General features: G+C 38.1%; 5 protein-coding genes and 1 pseudogene across 10 annotated transcripts; 4 read left to right on the top strand and 2 right to left on the bottom strand.

Annotated features, from left to right (window-relative positions):
* The first annotated feature begins 1,046 nt into the window (after positions 1 to 1,046).
* LOC130697929 (myosin-13-like) lies at positions 1,047 to 4,236 on the top strand. 3 transcript variants are annotated; one of them, XM_057520723.2, is made up of 20 exons: positions 1,047 to 1,127; positions 1,189 to 1,263; positions 1,329 to 1,412; positions 1,473 to 1,556; positions 1,622 to 1,678; positions 1,740 to 1,802; positions 1,868 to 1,951; positions 2,011 to 2,094; positions 2,155 to 2,238; positions 2,295 to 2,378; positions 2,442 to 2,525; positions 2,584 to 2,646; positions 2,708 to 2,770; positions 2,825 to 2,908; positions 2,967 to 3,053; positions 3,121 to 3,183; positions 3,243 to 3,305; positions 3,365 to 3,427; positions 3,522 to 3,674; positions 3,733 to 4,236. In XM_057520723.2, the coding sequence occupies exons 1-20, from the start codon at positions 1,049 to 1,051 to the stop codon at positions 4,206 to 4,208; spliced, it is 1,977 nt and encodes a 658-aa protein (XP_057376706.1). In that variant the 5' UTR covers positions 1,047 to 1,048; the 3' UTR covers positions 4,209 to 4,236. The 3 variants fall into 3 exon arrangements, with proteins under 3 accessions (XP_057376706.1, XP_059352762.1, XP_059352761.1); XM_059496779.1 differs by having other exon boundaries at positions 3,368 to 3,427; XM_059496778.1 differs by having other exon boundaries at positions 3,124 to 3,183.
* A 707-nt stretch (positions 4,237 to 4,943) lies between these two features.
* On the top strand, positions 4,944 to 8,853 carry LOC130698164 (uncharacterized). Its single transcript, XM_057520944.1, has 20 exons — positions 4,944 to 4,955; positions 5,030 to 5,279; positions 5,340 to 5,390; positions 5,466 to 5,612; positions 5,682 to 5,798; positions 5,871 to 5,987; positions 6,062 to 6,198; positions 6,271 to 6,310; positions 6,357 to 6,473; positions 6,546 to 6,662; positions 6,735 to 6,851; positions 6,926 to 7,009; positions 7,079 to 7,195; positions 7,268 to 7,384; positions 7,457 to 7,573; positions 7,646 to 7,762; positions 7,836 to 7,943; positions 7,990 to 8,052; positions 8,118 to 8,297; positions 8,366 to 8,853. Exons 1-20 carry the CDS (start codon positions 4,944 to 4,946, stop codon positions 8,851 to 8,853), a joined length of 2,613 nt encoding a protein of 870 aa, XP_057376927.1.
* Positions 8,854 to 12,869: 4,016 nt separating this feature from the next.
* LOC130698163 (uncharacterized) lies at positions 12,870 to 14,846 on the top strand. The gene is made up of 10 exons (XM_057520943.1): positions 12,870 to 12,881; positions 12,956 to 13,205; positions 13,266 to 13,316; positions 13,390 to 13,470; positions 13,541 to 13,603; positions 13,731 to 13,814; positions 13,885 to 13,947; positions 14,013 to 14,066; positions 14,132 to 14,296; positions 14,362 to 14,846. Exons 1-10 carry the CDS (start codon positions 12,870 to 12,872, stop codon positions 14,844 to 14,846), a joined length of 1,308 nt encoding a protein of 435 aa, XP_057376926.1.
* On the bottom strand, positions 14,321 to 18,965 carry LOC130697937 (nicotinamide/nicotinic acid mononucleotide adenylyltransferase 1-like). Of its 4 annotated transcripts, none has more exons than XM_057520731.2 (13): positions 18,798 to 18,965; positions 18,649 to 18,734; positions 18,448 to 18,582; positions 18,233 to 18,391; positions 18,067 to 18,168; positions 16,884 to 17,994; positions 16,601 to 16,815; positions 16,324 to 16,522; positions 15,925 to 16,238; positions 15,744 to 15,813; positions 15,454 to 15,674; positions 14,938 to 15,361; positions 14,321 to 14,868 (listed from the first exon to the last, which is right to left on the bottom strand). In XM_057520731.2, exons 1-6 carry the CDS (start codon positions 18,883 to 18,885, stop codon positions 17,836 to 17,838), a joined length of 729 nt encoding a protein of 242 aa, XP_057376714.1. In that variant the 5' UTR covers positions 18,886 to 18,965; the 3' UTR covers positions 14,321 to 14,868; positions 14,938 to 15,361; positions 15,454 to 15,674; positions 15,744 to 15,813; positions 15,925 to 16,238; positions 16,324 to 16,522; positions 16,601 to 16,815; positions 16,884 to 17,835. The 4 variants fall into 4 exon arrangements, with proteins under 4 accessions (XP_057376714.1, XP_059352873.1, XP_059352874.1 ...); XM_059496890.1 differs by having other exon boundaries at positions 14,321 to 14,413; positions 14,474 to 15,361; XM_059496891.1 differs by having other exon boundaries at positions 14,321 to 15,361; positions 16,339 to 16,522.
* Positions 16,501 to 17,603, top strand: LOC130697936 (complement C1q tumor necrosis factor-related protein 5-like). Its single transcript, XM_057520730.1, has 4 exons — positions 16,501 to 16,545; positions 16,612 to 16,843; positions 16,906 to 17,076; positions 17,131 to 17,603. The coding sequence occupies exons 1-4, from the start codon at positions 16,534 to 16,536 to the stop codon at positions 17,601 to 17,603; spliced, it is 888 nt and encodes a 295-aa protein (XP_057376713.1). The 5' UTR covers positions 16,501 to 16,533.
* Positions 18,966 to 19,306: 341 nt separating the features above from the next.
* LOC130697895 (uncharacterized) lies at positions 19,307 to 20,716 on the bottom strand (annotated as a pseudogene).
* Positions 20,717 to 21,299: the final 583 nt, after the last annotated feature.

Genomic DNA, 21,299 nt, shown 5'->3' on the forward strand with positions numbered 1-21,299 from the left:
AATATTTCAAACCAAAACTTTATCACATAACTAACATTCTGATTTTCTCAAGAAAAAATGGAGCTACCGGTTTGTTTGTTGCCGGCATTTTGTAAATTACGTAGACTATTATTTAGATTTAAAAAAAGTTAACTGGAAAAACAACAGTGGAATGTCTGAACGTAACCCTGGACGTGAGCTTCTTCGTTAAAAGTTGAATGACAAGACTGTTAGATTAGCCCGATAGAGTTGCACGTCGTAAAGGGAGCGGTAAAGAATAACAGAAACTGAATAAATAACTAATAAAAAACATTACTTCGTTTTTCTTTCTTCCTACAAGGACAAAACGCACACGATTCACAAAAAAAAACTGGATTAAATATCCAATCCGGGAAGGAATGAGCGACATTAGATGACCGTTACCCAATGAACAGGTGGAACCTGTTTTCTAGGGACAGCATCCAAAACGAATGACGGAAGGTATATATATCAATAAGGCCGTTTTCAACTTGACTCTCGTTCTTTTTCTACACGCATTCAGCAATAGTCACAAAATGAAGCGCTGCGTAAGTCTGTCATTCTCTCTACATCGTTTTCAGCGATTTAATTCATTTTCATCCCCTAGTTGATCATCGCTATTGTAACGTGCGTCGTCTACGGTCAAATACCTGAAAACTGGAACGACGATCCTTATGGCTTCCGTCCTTACTTCGTGCTCTCGCCTTCCGCAAAGAGCAGTCTGGTTGATACCCGCATTGCCGCACAACAGACTATCGGCAAACAGTCTCCAATACGAAATGTGTTTAATCGAGGACTTGTGCCCAGATTGGAGTATCTAGAAGGAGCTGTCTCCAACATAAACAAAGAATTAAAAACAAGTAAACGTCGTTCTTTTTTTAAGTAAATCAGAATAATCACAATTTCTCCTGTTTCTTATATAGAAAATAACAAGGATTTTTTAGAAGCCAATGCAAAAATAACGGACTTAACCGAACAATTAGCGAGTAAGGTTCTTAAAATATATGGAATGGGTATAGTTACCTAATCCATCCGGCTGTTTACAGGTGCGATGCAATCTTTGGAACAAACTACAGACGAATTGGTAGAAACAAAGTCAACGTTAGAAATCATGAAAGCCGATTTACAAAGTAAGACTCTTTTCTTTAACAATTTAATAGCTATACAAATTAATTTGATTTTTTTTCGTAGTGGCAAGAAAAGATTTAGTTGATGTTAAGCAAAGTTTTGCGCAGATGAAGACGGATTTGATGACGAAAATGGAAGGTGAGATTTCCTTATCAATTTTAGATGGTAATATTTAAAAAGGATTAACGATAATTCGATTAAAGGAAATCGCAAAATGTTGGAGGTGACCACAAAGGATTTGGGCAACACCAAGACGAAAGTCGAAGGTTTAAATGCAAAATTGGAAGGTATTCCGTGTTTCAATTGGGCATTAAAGTAAAGAACTATAACTAAAGTTCATTAAACAGGGACTAGCAAAGGTCTAGCGGCAACAGAAAAAGATTTAAAGGACGCTAAAAACGAGTTTCAGAACATGAAAAAAAATTTACAAGGTGATAGGCTACATATTGCTGTTAACGAGTTCCTCAAATTAAACGAAATTTACCTTAACTTGCAGTTGCGACGATTGCGGAGGTGAAGGCGAACGTCGGTGATCTGATGAAGAAATTCAGTGGTATTAAGTTGTTTATTAATTTTAATTAAAACTTAAACATACTTGTTTTTTACGCGCACAGAAACAGCGAGAAACGCAACGGTTACCAACGCCCTGGTGGCTGATCTCAGTTTGCTGGTGTTTGGTACGTAACACTTGAAGATAAAATCATTTCAAATGTGGAGATGTATGAATAATGATTCTTGGCAGGAGCTACGCAGAATTTGGAAGCAACTGCAAAAGATTTGGCTGCCACCAAGACCACAGTCAACACTATGGGCGTGACCCTTAAAAGTGAAGATTTTAATTGAATCTTTTGAGTTTAAAGGCTTAAAGTTATTTTTTAATTTTAGATACAATGCGAACATTGGACATAACTCAAATGGACCTCAAAGATACAAAGACTAGAATGGGAAATTTAAATTCAAAATTAGATGGTAAGATGGCATTTTTGAGGAATACTTACACGGATTCAGTTAAAACCCCCATCATATTAGATGCAACGAAAATGCTCGCCTCCACTACGAAAGATTTAACAAATACCAAGACGAAACTCGACGACACTAGTGTTGAATTGAAAGGTAATGATTAGAACAAAATTTATCATCATTTTCAACACAAATTTTAATTGAGACAGGTACCGTCAAAGTGTTGTCAGGTACTGCAAAGGTACTGGAAGACACTAAATTGGAAATTGGGAATTTGACTACGAAAGTGGACGGTATGATTTGTTATTAAATTTATGCAGGAAATACAGAAACTATGTATACCTTTTACTATGCAGGTACTGCTTACCTCATTGCAGCCAATACGAAAGGTTTGGTGGATGCAAAGACACAAATCCAAGCCATCAAAACAGACTTGCAAGGTGAATTAAAATTAAAATTATTTAAAAAAGAGTTTGTAAAATACACCATTATTTCTAGCTACATCTAAAACATCAAGCGAAACAGGGATACAAATCAGGGAACTGTTGAGACAAATGACTGGTAATGAGATTTCATTTGTTTCAAAGTATCTAATTAAACTAAGAATTCGTTAATTGAACAGAAACGGCGAGGAATTTAACCGACACGAATATGAAAGTTGACAATCTTGGCGTGATAATGTTCGGTAAATCCAGTTTAAAATAAAGATGGACAAAATAGAACTTTTTCTGACGGACAGGTACTACGCAAACGTTGGCGAGAACAACAAAGGATTTAACGGAGACCAAAACTAAAGTAGAAGCTATTGGCATGGATCTCAAAAGTAAATAACATTCCATAAATTGACCCATGAAATCTTGTCTAATTTTCTAACTGTTTAGACGCAACCCAAGGATTTGAAAGGACTAGAAATAATGGCACGAATTTCGAAGATGAGCTCCTCACAAACATCAAAGAAAAGTTGGAAGGTACAACAATTGTTACTTTACTTTAAAAAAATGAAGTGAAATGAAAACAAATCCTCTGATATTTAAGAAGTTGCGAAACGAGAGAGAGAAACAAAGTCTAAACTTGAAGGCCTTAGTACAAATTTGAATGGTAAGATTAACTTGTTTTTAAAAATTAATAAATGAAAAACGTTTAATTCTCGGATATAGTCACGATGAAACACTTGACGGAAACTAAAACTGAAGTTCAAGTTATCAAAACAGATTTACGTGGTAACTACATTCAAATAAAGCAGAAGAATGAATAACAATTAATTCTAGTTCTACGATAGTAGCATCCCAAAGCTCAACAGAAAACCAAATGAAGATTGGCAGTTTGGCATCAAAATTAGATGGTATAAAGATTTCCAGTAGTAAAATGAAACTTAAATGAATGCTGAATAATTGAAATAAATAAATAATTTACCATATGACTCACGTTCTTTGCAGCGGAAACAAGGGTCATTTCCATCGATCGAATCCCAACATCCTGCAAGGATCTGCATCAAATTGGGCACAGGAAAAGTGGATTGTATTCAGTAATGGGAACAAATCGAGTAGAGACTGTATACTGCGATTTTGCTAAAGATCCTAATGGAACAGGTAAATAATAAACGAATAATTTCCTTTCATTACCTAAAAAAATCGATGATTTATGCAGAATTCCAGAAATGGATTGGCTACGAAGACGTCCAGTCAGTGCCCACCTACTTTTACGTGAAAAAAGACGCTGATTTTTCGGCCATGAATACTCCAATTCCCTACGAGATTGAAGTGGTAAACACTGGAAACGCTATGGATAAATCAACTGGAATATTCACAGCTCCCCGGAATGGCACGTACTTCTTCACTTTCAACGGGGTAGCCATCTTCCCACCGGAGGCGTCCAAACTCGGAGCAAGTCTGTACTTTAACGGTACTCCGATCGGGATGAGTTTTACTCGAGACGGCAACCCTTCTGAAGATCAAATCGTTCCAGTTACTCTACAATCAACACTTAAATTAAAAGCAGGAGATAAAATCTGGGTTCAGATTACTTACCTTTCCAAGGGTGTGGCATTGTTTGATGATTCCGATAATCAAACTCATTTCACTGGTTTCCTTTTACAAGAAGACATTTCGTCATTATCTAACTAACAACGGGACTTATCGATTGGATAAATTATTTCAGTAAAAATGTACCGTAAAGTAATGTGAAATAATGTTAAATGTCAGGGCGATGGTTAAGTACCGAGACAACATTTTCTAAATGTATCTTTGAAATTCCTGCCATTGAACACCAAATAATCAAAAACTGTAACCACCAAGTTTTTCATTCTAAAACTGGGAAAACCTTATAGAAAATGAAAGTATAAAACAGGTTTGATACGAAAATAAATAAATTCAAGCACTCACCAAACGTCTTACCGTGCCAAAAAAAGCTCGGCGAAACGTCCTTGTAGAATTCCAAAGCCATCAGGTTGACGCCGATCCATGTTCTCCAGTTGTCACTGGCAAGACCTTCAGCGCGTTTGACACGCACTACCAAAAACCAGAAGAGAACTAATGGCTGAAAAAAGCCCCGCTAAAGTAAGAGCCTTGGGTGTAGGCAAACCTTTGCTTACCCATGTCTGGTGCCCACGAGCATTTGCATACTTGAAGAGACGAGGGCAACATCTACAAACATTGCTAACAGAGATGTTGGATCAACAACCATTCGGCTACATCGGCAAAAATTCGTAGCAAGTTAAATGACCGGTAGATTATTCACGTTAACTTGGGTCCAAAGGAAACACCCAACGCGAGCTTCCATATATAAGAGTGACAATTCTGAACTCCACTATTACATTTCTACACCCAACTACATCGAGTTGTGTTCGGCATCAGCCAAAGATGAGCTATTCCGTAAGTCAACAATTATTGTTTCTTTTTTTCTACTTAAACTCAAGGGTGTTTGAATTCGTTTGCATTTTCATCAGCTTGTCACTCTTTTCTCCGTTCTCACGTGCATCGTTTACGGTCAATTGCCTGGAATTTGGAATCACAATCATTATGGCTTTCGCCATAACGTTGCGTATTCACCTAATGCACCGAGAAATTCAGCTGGATTAGCCATTGACGCACCACACGGCACCGTTGAACAGCCTGAACCACGCAATCTTTATGTTCTTGTTAGAATAGCACGCCTCGAACAAAATTACAGAAATTTAGCAGCAGAATTACGAACAAGTATTCACATAGTTTTACTGTTTAAGCATACCAATAAATTAGTTACTTTTTTTACCGTAGAGTTATCAGATGCCGATAAGAAAATTACGGATTTAACCAACAACTTGGCAAGTAAGATTTCCTTACAAAGGAACCTTTTTTTAAATGTGCAAAGCCCCTAAGAAAACTACCTGTCATTGTTAACAGGTACGACGAAAGATTTGGAGCAAACTACAGCCGATTTGGAGAAAACAACAGCCGATTTGGAGAAAACAACAGCCGATTTGGAGCAAACTACATCAAATTTGGCCAACACCAACGCGAACGTTGCCCAGTTAGAATCGAAATTGAAAGGTTATCCGAGTCATGTGAATGCATTGAAAAAAAGCCATGGCTAATATTGAATCCATTTCCGTATTGCAGAAACTTCAGCATTGGCATCAGACACGTCAAGTGAACTAGGTACTTTTAAACAGGAGCAGGCCGCTACTAATTTACAAAATGATAACAAAATTACGGATTTAACCAACAACTTGGCAAGTAAGATATCCTAACAAAGTAACCTCTTTTTATGTGTGCAAAGCCCTAATTGAATCCATTTCCGAATTGCAGAAACTTCAGCATTGGCATCAGACACGTCAAGTGAACTAGGTACTTTTAAACAGCAGCAGGTCGCTACTAATTCACAAGATGATAAGAAAATTACGGATTTGACCGCCAACTTGGCAAGTAAGATATCCTAACAAAGTAACCTCTTTTTATGTGTGCAAAACCACTGAAAAACTACCTGTCATTGTTAACAGGTACGGCGAAAGAATACATCAAATTTGGCCAACACCAACGCGAACGTTGCCCAGTTAGAATCGAGCAAACTACATCAATATTGAATCCATTTCCGTATTGCAGAAACAACACCAACGCGAACGTTGCCCAGAATCAGGTTACGATTTACAAAATGATAACAAAATTACGGATCCGAAAACTCCCTAATTAATCCATTTCCGTATTGCAGAAACTTCAGCATTGGCATCAGACACGTCATGATGAATGCAGTGAAAAAAAGCCATGGCTAATATTGAATCCATTTCCGTATTGCAGAAACTTCAGCATTGGCATCAGACACGTCAAGTGAACTAGGTACTTTTAAACAGGAGCAGGCCGCTACTAATTTACAAAATGTTAACAAAATTACGGATTTAACCAACAACTTGGCAAGTAAGATATCCTAACAAAGTAACCTCTTTTTATGTGTGCAAAGCCCTAATTGAATCCATTTCCGTATTGCAGAAACTTCAGCATTGGCATCAGACACGTCAAGTGAACTAGGTACTTTTAAACAGGAGCAGGCCACCACTAATTTACAAAATGATAACAAAATTACGGATTTAACCAACAACTTGGCAAGTAAGATATCCTAACAAAGTAACCTCTTTTTATGTGTGCAAAGCCCTAATTGAATCCATTTCCGAATTGCAGAAACTTCAGCATTGGCATCAGACACGTCAAGTGAACTAGGTACTTTTAAACAGCAGCAGGTCGCTACTAATTCACAAGATGATAAGAAAATTACGGATTTGACCGCCAACTTGGCAAGTAAGATATCCTAACAAAGTAACCTCTTTTTATGTGTGCAAAACCACTGAAAAACTACCTGTCATTGTTAACAGGTACGGCGAAAGAATTGGAGCAAACTACATCAAATTTGGCCAACACCAACGCGAACGTTGCCCAGTTAGAATCGAAATTGAAAGGTTATCCGAGTCATGTGAATGCAGTGAAAAAAAGCCATGGCTAATATTGAATCCATTTCCGTATTGCAGAAACTTCAGCATTGGCATCAGACACGTCAAGTGAACTAGGTACTTTTAAACAGGAGCAGGCCGCTACTAATTTACAAAATGATAACAAAATTACGGATTTAACCAACAACTTGGCAAGTAAGATATCCTAACAAAGTAACCTCTTTTTATGTGTGCAAAGCCCTAATTGAATCCATTTCCGTATTGCAGAAACTTCAGCATTGGCATCAGACACGTCAAGTGAACTAGGTACTTTTAAACAGGAGCAGGCCACCACTAATTTACAAAATGATAACAAAATTACGGATTTAACCAACAACTTGGCAAGTAAGATATCCTAACAAAGTAACCTCTTTTTATGTGTGCAAAGCCCTAATTGAATCCATTTCCGTATTGCAGAAACTTCAGCATTGGCATCAGACACGTCAAGTGAACTAGGTACTTTTAAACAGGAGCAGGCCGCTACTAATTTACAAAATGTTAACAAAATTACGGATTTAACCAACAACTTGGCAAGTAAGATATCCTAACAAAGTAACCTCTTTTTATGTGTGCAAAGCCCTAATTGAATCCATTTCCGAATTGCAGAAACTTCAGCATTGGCATCAGACACGTCAAGTGAACTAGGTACTTTTAAACAGCAGCAGGTCGCTACTAATTCACAAGATGATAAGAAAATTACGGATTTGACCGCCAACTTGGCAAGTAAGATTTCTTTACAAAGTAATCATTTTTTAAATGTGCAAAACCACTGAAAAACTACCTGTCATTGTAACAGTTACGACGACAAATTTGGCTAAAACTACATCCGATTTGACCAACACCAACACGAACGTTGCCCAGCTAGACTCGAAATTAACAGGTTATCCGATTCATGTGAATGACGGTGAAACATAGGCTTGGCTAATACTGAATCCATTTTCAAATTGCAGATACTTCAAAAATGGCATACGCCACGTCAAGTGCACTGGATACTTTTAAACAGGAGCAGGCCGGTATTGATTTTAGAAATGAAACTGTTCAACTTAAACCACGTCCAAAAAATGTTTATCATTTACAGGTGTGAATAGAAACACTGAAACACGAATAACAAATTTGCTAACACCAACGACGATAAACAAAATCCCCGGTTCCTGTTCAGATCTAAACGATATTGGTTACACAAAAAGTGGACTCTACTCCGTACTGGACAGCAAACAAATCAAAACCGTTTACTGCGATTTCACGAAAAATCCTCCCAGTTAAACCACTTAACATTTTTCGCGAGAAAAAAAAATGATTAATCTATTTATATTTATAACATTTCAGATTACCAGAAGGCAATTGGCTATCAAGACATCAAATCAAAGCCAGTATACTTCTACGTACAGAAAATTCAATCATACTCGTCAAAGTCAGTTCCAATTCCATATGAACGGATCATAATCAACAGTGGAAATGCAATGGATCCAGTAAGCGGAAAATTCACAGCACCCGTTACAGGAACCTATTTCTTTTCATTTACTGGACTTGTGCTATTTTCCGTGTCAAACGAAAAACTCGTAGAGTTTAACGTGATGCTTTATCAAAATGGTCAAGCAGTTGCACGTAGTCAGGTGAACGAAGTGAACGGTATTGCTAACCCCAATTATGTAAGCCCATTAGTTCTTCAAACGGTTCTAACGTTGCAAGCCGGAGACAAAGTATGGGTGCAGAGCGACATAATCAACAGAGGGATTCTATACGACAGCAGTGAAGCCCAATGCACGCATTTTAACGGCTTGCTTTTAGAAGAAGAGATCGCCATTTCCTTGTAGAGTGGCTAGATTTCATGTAGAGCTTCAGCGTTTATATTTTAGAACGAAAACCCTATTGTAGATCCATGTGTAATAGAACTCTTACAAACCTTCTTCAAGCACTCTTCAGTATCCGTATCTCCTCAGTCACACCCAAATCCGGAGAACGAGTTGGCAATACTTTTTCGACCAATTCAAAAATGACTTGGATTCGTCCAACAAAATAAAAAGTTAAGTTTTGCCACTTACAACAAGAACGGCCATGTAATACCACCTCTTACCGGAGCAATAGCAACTTCGGCAGAAGTAAAATCATCGTTAGCAACTGTGACTACCATAACTACACTCGCAACACCAGCACCGGATTCTCACGCAGCTTGACAATAGACACTATACTAAGATCTGTCTCAACAACAGGCACTAAGGAAAGATTAAACCTTGAATCCACCCCCTTTAATTAAGATCTTTGGACGTAGGTAAGGGTAGGCTAGACAATAATGACATCGCTCTAACTACCCATGGCCAAACCCCTATGAAGAACACAATACAAAATAAATAAAAATAAATAATCTTCAATTTAAAAAAATCCTTCAGTTTCAATTTCCTCGCGTTAATCGAACAAAGGCATAAAACAGGGATTTAAACCGCCCATGAATTGTTAACTTACTAGTCGTCCATCAGAATATTGAACTCATTTCAAGACAAGGCAATAAATGAACAAATTGAATGTATAGTATGTAGTTCAACATAATCTAATGTCCACATAATCGAAGTTTTAAAACGGTGTGTGGTAGGCTATTTCATGAATTGGAGGAGGGCACAAATTTTAACATTCCAAAAAAGGGAGAGACTCTCAAAGTATATCAACGCGCAAAACAGGTTTGTTAACAATCTGAGTTTAAGCACTTACCAAAAATCCATATCAAGTTGTGAGTCTAACATCCTTTCAAAGGCACCAGCCTGACACCCAATGTTTCAATGATGTTCTACAGGTGTCATTCGTAAACACGTGAGCCTCGCACAGTTTAAAAGCGACTGCTACGGAAATCAAAGGGGAACCGACAACTGACAACTGAAAAAGAATGTCCTAAATAATCCGTACCCTACCCCTCGCCAACGTAAGAGCCCCGGGTGTAGGCAAGCGATTGGTTCCCCATGTCTGTCTATTTGTTTTACCCTACCCGACCTCCCATTAAAAAAGGTCTAAGTAAATGTCCTCAACACGGACAAGCCAACTATTAATTTTGGGACGTATTATATGATTGGAAGTTTATCTTCCGCAACGCCACACAATAATTAATATAGTTTAGCAACTAGGAGACATTACCCCCTACTGTAGGGGGGGGGGGGGGCGTCAATTCGTATGTAAAAAAAAAGAGCGTGGGGCGTTTTTCATTTAAAAAGGGGAATCTCTATCACAGATTGCTACACATAACTGCTGCAGGTAGCATTATTTGAATGTTTTTTTTCGCCACATCGTTACATAGTCTCCAAGCCTTTATGTTGGTACAGAGTTTCCATCCAGACTTTCCATTTCCAGTTCCCTACGACAAAAATGTGATTTTGAACTATGTACTCTTATACTGCACTAGCCACTCAATGATTTTCTGTTATAATTTTAATGAACAGCCAATGCCTACCGTGAGGTCATCTAAGATATGAAATGCAAATAAATGAATAAAGTTTGGATTGCATGTTCAGAGCTGTTGACAAGGGCAGCTACTTGGTTGTTGGCAGCTAGTTTTTGGCCTCTATGTTTTTGAAGGGAGAAACCTTGGGTGTGGATTAACTTGTAAACAATTTCGACCATAAACAGACTCCGTCTTTTATGGAAAACCAAATCCCCCATTTCCATCGCAAAGAGATAGAGCACTCGATCCACGCCCAGATTGGTAGTACTGCCATCGTTTAAACAAGGGCTTTAACAACAGAATTGAAACCCCAACTTCCCGTAAAGTGAGACCCTTTGGTGTAGACAAGATGTAGGCCAGATAATAACGATATTACTTTGCTTACCCATGTCCGTTTCGCCGGTTCCCATGCTCATTTTCCTATGGGAAAAAAAAAACTAACAAAAGAAACAAATAATAATCACATCTGTCCAAAATCATAGAAAAATAATGCCAAGGCAACATTTCTCTTCCAAACACTTACCAGTTAAGTTTTGTAATTCCCACCATTTTCGAGCTTTTATCGAGACATAATTTCAAAGTTTAAACAGCATAGTCAACAAGTAGTTGTGCCACACGGAAACACGGCGCTCGATTTAAGTTCACGTTCAATTCGCGCAGTTATTTCGATTAATCATGATCTTGGTTATTTGCATTTAACCCAAGGACGACAATTGTCCTTTACAAAAATGGTCAATCGGTAGCGGTCACTGAGGTGTACGAAGTCATCATCATACCCACAGGTCCTACCTACGCAAGTCCGATAACTCTTCAGTCTACTCTAGATTTGCTTCCCTGTGATCAAGTCTGGATGGAGATGCCAGAAATGACCGACGGGAAACTATATGGGGACGGTGCAACGTCATTTAATGGCTGGCTTTTAGAAGAAACAATTACCCTTTCGCTGTAAGAGAGAGAGAGACCTGAGTTCACTACGTTAGCATTGACACTGTTGTTTGAAACTGTCTGTTTGATCTCTTCCTTTCGCAGGAAAATAAACGCACATTTTCTTCGAACATAAAAAGAATGAAAAAAAAGCTTGTTTCTTACCATCAAAGATCATGAAGACCAGGTTGACCAAAATATAATAGCCAAAGACAATAGGTCGATGAAGAACTTTAAATAAATTGAATCAGAAATTTAAATAGGATTTAACGGAGACCAAAAATAAAATATAGGCTATTGATATGGACCTCAAAAGTAAAAACGTTCCATAAATCAATCGATGAAATCTTATCTACATTTTCTAATTAAACGGTTCGTTAACTGTTTAGACGCAAACCAAGGATTTGAAAGATCTAGAAATAATGGCACGGATTTCGAAGCAAAGGTTCTCATACACATCAAAGAAAAGCTAGAAGGTGCAACAATTATTTTTCTGTTTAAAAACAAAATCAAATGAAATTCAAGCAAATCCTCTGATTTTTAAGAAGTTGCGAAACGAGAGTGAGAAACAAAGTCTAAACTTGAAGGTCTTAATACAAACTTGAATGGTATAATTAACACTTCAATTAAAAGCAGGAGATAAAATGGGGGTTTAGATTAAATACCTTTCCAAAGATGTGGCATTGTTTGATGATGCTGATAACCAAACTCATTTCACTGGTTTCCTGTTGCAAGAAGATATTTCCTCATTATCTAACTAACAACGTGACTTATTTATTGATTGGATAAATTATGTGAGTAAAAATATACCGCATAGTAATGTGAAATCATGTTAAATGTCAGGGCGATGGTTAAAACGCCGAGACAGCAAATGTTTTCTGAATGTACCTTAAAATTCCGAACATTGAACACGAAAAAGTCAAAACTGTAACCACCAAATTTTTCATTCTAAAGCGGGAAAAACCCTATAGAACATAAAACGTACAAAAAATGTTCATAAAAAAAAAAACAAGTACTTGCTAAACGAAATGCCATGCCAAAGAAAGGCCAGCCAAACATTCCTGTAGTATTCCAAAGCTATCAGTTTAACGCCGATCCATGTTCTCCAGTTGTCATGGGCAAGGCCTTCAGTACGTATGCTACACACCACGAAAACCTAGAAGAGAACTAATGACCGCTACAGTAATAGCCTTGCGTGTAGGTATGCGTTTGCTTACATATGCCTGTGTCCACGAGCATTTGCATGCTTAAAGAGTCGAGGGCAACATCTACAAACATCCGCATACATGGATGTCGGGTCAACAACTATTTGGCTACATCGGCGAAATTCGTAGCAAGTTAAATGACCGTTAGATTATTTACGTTACCTTTAGTCCAAAGGCAACACCCAACGCGAGCCGCCGTATAAGAGTGACAATTCTGAACACCACTATTACATTTCTACAGCCGACTACATCGAGTTGTGTTCGGCAACAGCCAAAGATGAGGCACTCCGTAAGTAGACAGTTTTTTTTTTTTTATTTCCACTTAAATTCAAAGGTGTTTGAATTCATTTGGATTCCCATCAGTTTGTCACTCTTTTCTCCATTCTCACGTGCATCGTTTACGGTCAATTACCTGGAATTTGGAATCACAATCTTTATGGCTTTCGTCCTAACGTTGCGTATTCACCTTCCACACTGAGCAATTCAGCTCGATTTTCCATTGACGCACAACGCGACACCGTCAAACAGCCTGAAGCACGCGGTCTATTTGTCCATGCTAGAATAGCACGCCTGGAACAAAATTACAGAAATTTAGCAGAAGAATTTCGAACAAGTATTTACACAGTTTTATTGTTTTAGCATACGCATAAAATAATAACTTTGCTTACCATAGACTTATCGAATGCCGATAAGAAAATTACGGATCTAATCAACAAATTAGCAAGTAAGATTTACTTAGAACGCGAACGTTTTTAATGGGTGCAAAACCATTGAAAGCTTCTCTTCACTGTGAACAGGTACGACGGAAGCTTTGGATAAAACAGCCGAGCTGGCCATCTCCAACGCGAAAGTTGCCGAGTTAGACACGAATTTAAAAGGTAACTCTAATCAAATGAATGACGGTGAAACGTACGTTTCGCTAATATTGAATCCATTTCCAACTTGCAGACACTTCAACATTGGCATCAGACACGTCAACTGCACTAAAAACTTTACAACAGGATCAGGCCGGTATTGATTTGAGAAATGATAAAAAAATTACGGATTTAATTTGCAGATTAGCAAATAAGATTTACTTACATACTAACCTTTTTTCTGAGTGCAATACAACTGAAAAACTACCTATCGTTGTTAACAGGTACGACGGAAGCTTTGAAAGTAACTACAGCCGATTTGGCAACCACAAACACGAAAGTTGCCGACTTAGACACGAAATTAAAAGGTAATCCGAGTCAATCGAGTGACAGTGAAACGTCCGCATGACTAATATTGAATCCATTTCGAACTTGCAGACACTTCAAAATTGGCATCAGACACGTCAAGCGCATTAGATACTTTTAAAGAGGAGCAGTCCGGTATTGAAATTAAGAAATGAAACGGTTCAACTTAGAGAAGTTAAAGAGTGTTTTGTCATTTACAGGTGTGAACGCAAACACTGAGATGCAAATAACGAATTTGCAAGGACAAATTGATGGTAATATTGATGAATAATAGCTAAGTTTCTAAGCTTAAAGCACCGGTACTATTCATGTGTAATAGCAATAACCTGCACCTGTAAAGCTGACGATTTGACGACGGTAAACAGAATCCCCGGTTCCTGTTCAGATCTAGTCGACATTGGTTACACAAAAAGTGGTCTCTACTCTGTACTGAACGGCAAACAAATTCAAACCGTTTACTGCGATTTCACCAAAAATCCATCCGGTTAAACTATTTAACATTTGTGGCAAGAAGAAAAAATTAGTCTATTGATATGTATAACATTTCAGATTACCAGAAGGCGATTGGTTATCAAGACATCAAATCAAAGCCAGTATACTTCTACGTACAGAAAACTCAATCATACTCAGAAGTTTCTGTTCCAATTCCATATGAACTCACCATAATCAACAGCGGAGAAGCCATGGATGCAGCAAGCGGAATATTCACAGCACCCGTTGAAGGAACTTACTTTTTTTCATTTACTGGACTTGCGCGATTTGCGTCGTCAACTGATCTTAGCGCATTTAACGTACTGCTTTATCGAAATAGTCAATCAGTTGCACGTTGTCAGGTGTTCGAAGTTGACGGTTTTGCTAATGACGGTAATCTAAATCCATTAGTTCTTCAAACGACTCTAACGTTGCAAGTCGGAGACAAAGTATGGGTGCAAAGTGATATAATCATCGGAGGGATTCTAATCGACTTCAGCGACACCCAGTGCACGAATTTCAACGGCTGGCTTATAGAAGAAGAGATCGCCATTTCCTTGTAGAGCGGCTGGAATTCATGTAGAGCTTGAGGGTTTCCATTAAAAAAAAATGAAAAATCTTTGTAGACCCACGAGTAATACAACTCTTACAAACCTTATTCAATCACTCTTCAGTATCCATATCGTGCCAGCCACAACCAAATCAGCAGAACTCGTTTGACGATTGTTTTTCGGCCAATGCAAAAACGATTGACTCATCCAACAAATTAACAAGTAAAGTTTTGCAACTTACAACAAGAATAGCCACGTAATTCCACCAGTTTCCGATGCGATAGCAACTTCGGCAGAAGCAAAACCATCGTTAGCCACTCGAAATGCCATCACTTCATTCGGAACACCAGCACCTGATTCTCACCCAACTTGACACTACCAACAACAGGCACTAAGGTAAGGTGAAAAATTGTCATAGAATCCGCCCACTGCGATTTAGATCTTTCGGTGTAGGTAAGGGTAGGTTTGACAATAATGACGTCGCTTTGTCTACCTAGCCCCTGTTCCCGGTTTCCATGCCCAGCCCCCTATGAAAATATTCAATTAAACAACATCCTTTCGTTCCCTCAGTTTTCTACCACCCACGTAATTTAGATAATTAAAATAGAAGGATACGAACCGATGTAGGCTATATGATGAACCAGTGGAGAAACCCACTCCATCATTTTCGTTAGTCACTAACCGAATGCCTGCGCCATTTTGTTTTTCTATATAAGAGTAAACCTAAGAATAGGTTTATGAAAAAGAAAATGTGTAAATTATCCAAGCGGTTTCCAGCATACAAAACCTGTTTTGGGCCAATTCTATTCCCAAAGTCACCTTGCAGATGCAGATTAATCTCTGGTCATTATCAAAAGAAAAGATATTTGTCTAGGGCAGGTTAGCTAAAAAATTATGTAAGTTTGTTACCGATTGTTCTCTTCGTTGGTTTCCATGCCTTCTATGAATAAGGCTCACGTCAACACATTTCAAGGGTGCTCTAAATCAACAGAATCCGAAGTAAAAAGGTTCACCATTTTGTTAAGTTGTTTTTGGATGACTAACATGAAAACATAAAATACGTATAACTAGAACTACATATTTTACTTACGGCCATTCATAGAACGAAATTGCTAGATGAAAATCCTATGGATATTTTCTCTTAAACATTTGCCACTTTCCTATTAAAAGCGAATAAAATTTTTAAGGAACTATCAGAGCCATTCCTCGAAATCGGAAGACGCTGACCAAAATGAACGTCTGTCACGCAACCAACAAATCAAAAGCCAATCACAATATGCTAAAAAAATACTGAACGTGAAATTTGTTCTGGTAGGTGTTATTCATCATAGAAACCGTAGGGTTCCAATCTCAGTCGCCGTTATTCTTTGACAGTTCCGTTTGCCACATGAAATATTTCGATATCTGCGGAAATATTAGCCATTACAAAGATTCAATCTTGTCGTCGGGAATCACGCCAACACAACAATCCATCTAAATGTCATTTTACCTTGCCTATACGTACTTTATGTGTTACATAGGCCGTATCAAATCAAGAAGGTGTGAAACCCCTAAAGAAATTCATGGCCGTCTTTTCGATTTGCATAATGTGAACTTCGAACCAGCAATCGACTAAAAGTATATAAAGGCTGGCTGTCTGATTGACATTTCGTTCATTTCAACAGCCAAATTTCGTGGACGGTTGCAATCTCAAGGGAAAATGAAGAACTTGGTAAGTTGTGTAATAATTCATTGTTAAGTTCATACTTTGTTTAGTTTTCACGTACTTGTCCATCAGGTTGTGGCCTTGTTTTTCGTGCTGAGTTGTGTCGTTTCCGCCCAATATTTGACTCGCTGGGGCTACGATCCTTATGCTTACCTGACTTCAACGCAGGGAATGTCCGAAATGATTGAAGCCCGTGCTCCACATAAATCCAACCGCATGTTTGGCACTCTCGTCAATCGATTCATTCTCAAAAATCAAGATTCAAGAATTGAAAACCTCGAAATTGAAATTCAAAAATTGAAAGGTATTAGAAATTTTAGGAAAACTCAACATAATACACTTACGTTCAGTCCCCTGGATTCTCAGCATGTACCTGTACCATCCCTACAATCACCATGGCATCCGTCTCTAAGATACCAACTTCCTGTGGAGACTTGCAACAGATGGGTCACACGAAGAACGGACTTTATTCCGTGATGGGAAGCAAACAAGTCGAGACTGTTTACTGCGACTTCACAAAGCCATTTGGCGCAGCAGGTACGACCTATCATCTCCAAGCAAAATACATAAGCAAATAATGAATTAAAATAGATTTTCAGGTACTGATTGGTTCCGTTGGCGTTAAATCAGTGGCAACGAACTTCTACGTTCAGAAACACACGAAATTTTCGAGAAGAAATACTCCGATTCCGTTTGAGGTAGAAACCGTAAATAACGGAGGAGCCATGGATTTGGCATCAGGGAAATTTACTGCACCCGTTAAGGGGACGTACTTCTTCACCTTTGCGGGACATGCTAGTTTTCCTTCTTCGTTTACTCAAGTAGAAATCCTTAGCATAGATTTTTACAGGAATGGCAATAAAGTTGGAACGGCCGAAGTTGGCGAGTTTCATTCGGCCAACAATCAGTTATGTCCGTTAACCCTCCAGTCTTCTCAGAACTTGCAGGCTGGAGATCAAGTCTGGTTGCAGATTGAAACCGTATCCAGTGGGGTTGAACTATATGACGATAGTCGACATCTGACTCATTTTAGTGGCTTTCTTTTAGAGGAAGATTTCTCGTAAAAGCTGTAAACGATGCCTACGAAAGTGCTTATTTAAACATATTAGTTAATTTATCAAAATGTAGGCCTTTAATGTTCCTCCAAGTTGCCATTATAATGGCGCACCTGGGCAACTTAAGGGAGACGATTATTCCACATGATTTTCAATTTATATACCAAACACGATGCACCATTGTTATAATAAATATGCGGTTGCAATGATAAGACTAGTAGTGAATGATGGCACGGTTAGATCAACCGGCTAAACTGGTATAGAGGTGGTTACTCTGAATGTAATTTAGCACTGAATCACTGATCAGGTATCGAACACTCTCTTCCCGTCTTAATGCTCTCCGAATCTTGGTTGAACTGATTTCATTGGTGATCCATTCCGGAACTATGCTGATGTTTCTCTGCAAAATGATTCATAGAAACGAGAACGCTTTAATTAAACGATACATAATTATACTGGCAAGTGAATTAACCTGCAGCCGAGTAAGCAAATCGGATTCGTAAATGAATAGCTGAGGATTTGAACCTGAGCGTGAAATGACTACTAAGCCGTAATTGCACACGATATCTTGAATCTGAATGGTAGCTATGTTAAATTCAATCAATCAATGAAATGAATTCAAATAAATGGAAACCAACATCTTCATCTTTCCAGAGGCCAGGTACAGCAAAGGATTCAAGTAGATCAGCACCACACAATAGCTTGAGATTGATGCTCAAAGGGGATTCTTCATGTGGCATTTTTGCATGTATTTTTTTTGCCCATTCATATTCAGAATGAATGTCATTTAATGCTGTCTGGGGTACAAGCAATTAAATTTTACAATGACTGTTTTATTTTTGATTCGCTTTACCTTGTGAAAACAAAGTGTTTCTGCGGTTCTACTCCACCCTTCTTGTTGAGTCTCCCATTCGGAAATGTTGATCCAATTTGATGTTTCAACGGCTAACTTTACCATGGAACATCTGTGGCTAGCAGACACCAACCCCTAGTGTTACAAACACCTTGGTACATACAACTCAAACAATAGTCGGGTGGGAAATCTATTCTGTACCTTTTTGGCATACTGATCATGAACAGGTGAAATGATGCCTCCGAGTACCTCATGGTCGTTTTTCTGTAGGAAATCCTTAGCTAGCTCTTATTTCAAGAGGAAAAACATCGATTGTTTGGATAAGTCCAGATATGAATGGGTCAAGTTACCAAAAATTCTCATATGCATGTTAGTCGGCGGATTGAACGATCCTACTGCTAATAAAACCGTTCGCGTCGGCTTTATACAACTATTCATCTTAGTTAAATGAGGATGTAACAGGGACAACTAAAAATTCCAATTAAATACAAGAAATTGCACTTTCACTTAGAGTGATTGATTTAACAATGGCTTTGCAGACGAATCAACGCGAGGTAAATAGTAAAGCAATAGTCAGATGCCATCTAACGGCGAAAAAAAATAATGCAACAAATTGAATACGAAAAAAGCAATGTTGATGTTTTTAGCCCTTTGCTAGATGAAAACTTAAAAATTTAACAAAAACTCTCGAAATCTAAATAAAACGACTATTTTCTTTGAGTATTTTCAATGGGCTCGATATGTTTTTCTCAGATTTTGATATTTGTCAAATTACACTTCCTGTTTACCCAATTTTTCTGACGCTAGAATGGGCTGACGTCTGTAGAAAATGATTTTAAACCACGTTTTTCAGCCACAAGAAACACACTGTTTGTATTTTGCATTCATTTTGTGATATTCTGTAAGATGTATACGCTGACTACAAAAACCGGTACACAACTGTCACATCCAACACTGAGAAGCAACGAAATACAAACAGGTAACATTAAACAAATATTAGAATTTAAATATCGAAGGAAACGGAGTTGGTCTTCATTCTAACTCATAAGTTACTATTATTTAGTCAGATTTCTCAAAAGATTTCTTTGGTTGTCACCTTTGAACGAGAGGCTTAAACGTCATTAAACGTAAAAATAAATTATGAGAATAATTATAGAGAAGACCCAACTCTGGAAGACAAAGACGTTTTATAATAGTTAAAAGCATCGGCAAAATACTCGAGAGCGTTGACATATTCTTTCAGAATACGGAAATTACGCTCGTCACGTTGAGAGGCAGTCGAAATAGTGCGTAGTTCAGTTGGCATGATGGCTCTGGTCGGATTGGGTGCTGGAGACATTCGTTTTTCAGCTAAGTAATAATCCAATTGGCACAACGTCTATAAAACCCCCCCAAAAAAAGATATTAATATTATTCAGGCATTTAAGATTGCAAAAAGACTAACATTTTTCATTCTGTTTCTGGTGCTGGTGAAGAGTTCTTTGTACGAAGTGTCAGTTCGTTCATAATCCACCTGTTCCCATGCGACAGCTAGCCGTTGAAAAATGTTGGATGACTCTGTCAGCATAGCCGAAAACTACTCACAATTTTGAAACCAAGTAAAAGAATATTTATTACTTACATTTTTTCTACTAACAATAAATTTAGTTTAACATACCTCCTTTTGGGAATAGTAAGTTGCACTCAAACTTTGGCCGGGGTTTTTCGGGATGGTGGTGCTCACTTGAAGCCATTCGTAACGAAAGGAGCATCTTCTGCTACTTTGGCGTCAAAACTCATTCTGAATTTGTCTTGAGACTGTAAAAATGAAATAGATTTTAATTAAATACTCTTTTCTTGAATAGTTAGTTTAGTCAGGGAAATCTTACGAAATTTTCTTTCCAATTGTTAATGTAGGAAAGATCCACCCCCAGTTGAAGGGCATAGTTTTCGGCCAATACTGAATCAGATTCTGGTGGATCACTTCCGGTCACGGTGAATCCGCACGGTTGAATCCAGAATTCGGGGCCTTCAGGGCCCACTGGTGTGGCCCTAGTCAAATCGTCCTTAACCGGTAGTGACATGACGCGGGAGAGCGACATTAGAACTAGGTAGGAAAAGAAAGGAGAGAATGGGTTAGATTCATCTTGGATTGAGGTAATAACTGCTGATTTGCAATCACAAATAGAATATGATTTTAACTGTTGAATGATTTAACAGGTGTCGAGAAAAGAACACCGCGGTTCTTTCTGGCAAAGTTTAACAAAGTAATTGACCACATCTCACAACAAAATGGATGACAGAACTATGGAAAACAACGGCTGAAAACCAGAACTATAGTCTAGCAGAAGGTGTCCTGATAAGGCGGCCGGATATTGAGATGATGATAAGTCGCTACCGTCTCGTTATCCATCTCTTTTTTTTTTTGTGGCGCCCAAATTCAAACATTGAAAACCGGATGTTGCAACATTCGCGAATTCTTGCACCATTTCTTCAGTTCTAAAATGCGACAAACTAACCTGTAAAAAGGGCAAACATCCTCGTGAATTTTATTGAAAGTTGGCTAGTGACTGCGGTGATTCGCTAATAAGGCACTGAAATATTGTTTTTAATTTCACTGGTAATTGGCTACTGTGACAGTAGTGTAACGTTGTTCGGACTGAAGAGGTTATGATTCGAGTGTACACCCCCACTCTCCATTTATACGATTCTTATCAAATTATTATCTTAGGCAGGCGATACAAAAATCACGGAAGTATGCAACTATTGTCATGTTTTTTCTAGAAGTCTGAAAATAAAGTAGGGAGGTGATTAAAAAAAAAAATAAAACAAATGAAAAAAAAATCGTTATGCTTGACACATGGTGACAATGA

The sequence above is a fragment of the Daphnia carinata genome, chromosome 9 (genome assembly GCF_022539665.2).
Source record: "Daphnia carinata strain CSIRO-1 chromosome 9, CSIRO_AGI_Dcar_HiC_V3, whole genome shotgun sequence".
Taxonomy (NCBI): Eukaryota; Metazoa; Arthropoda; class Branchiopoda; order Diplostraca; family Daphniidae; genus Daphnia; species Daphnia carinata.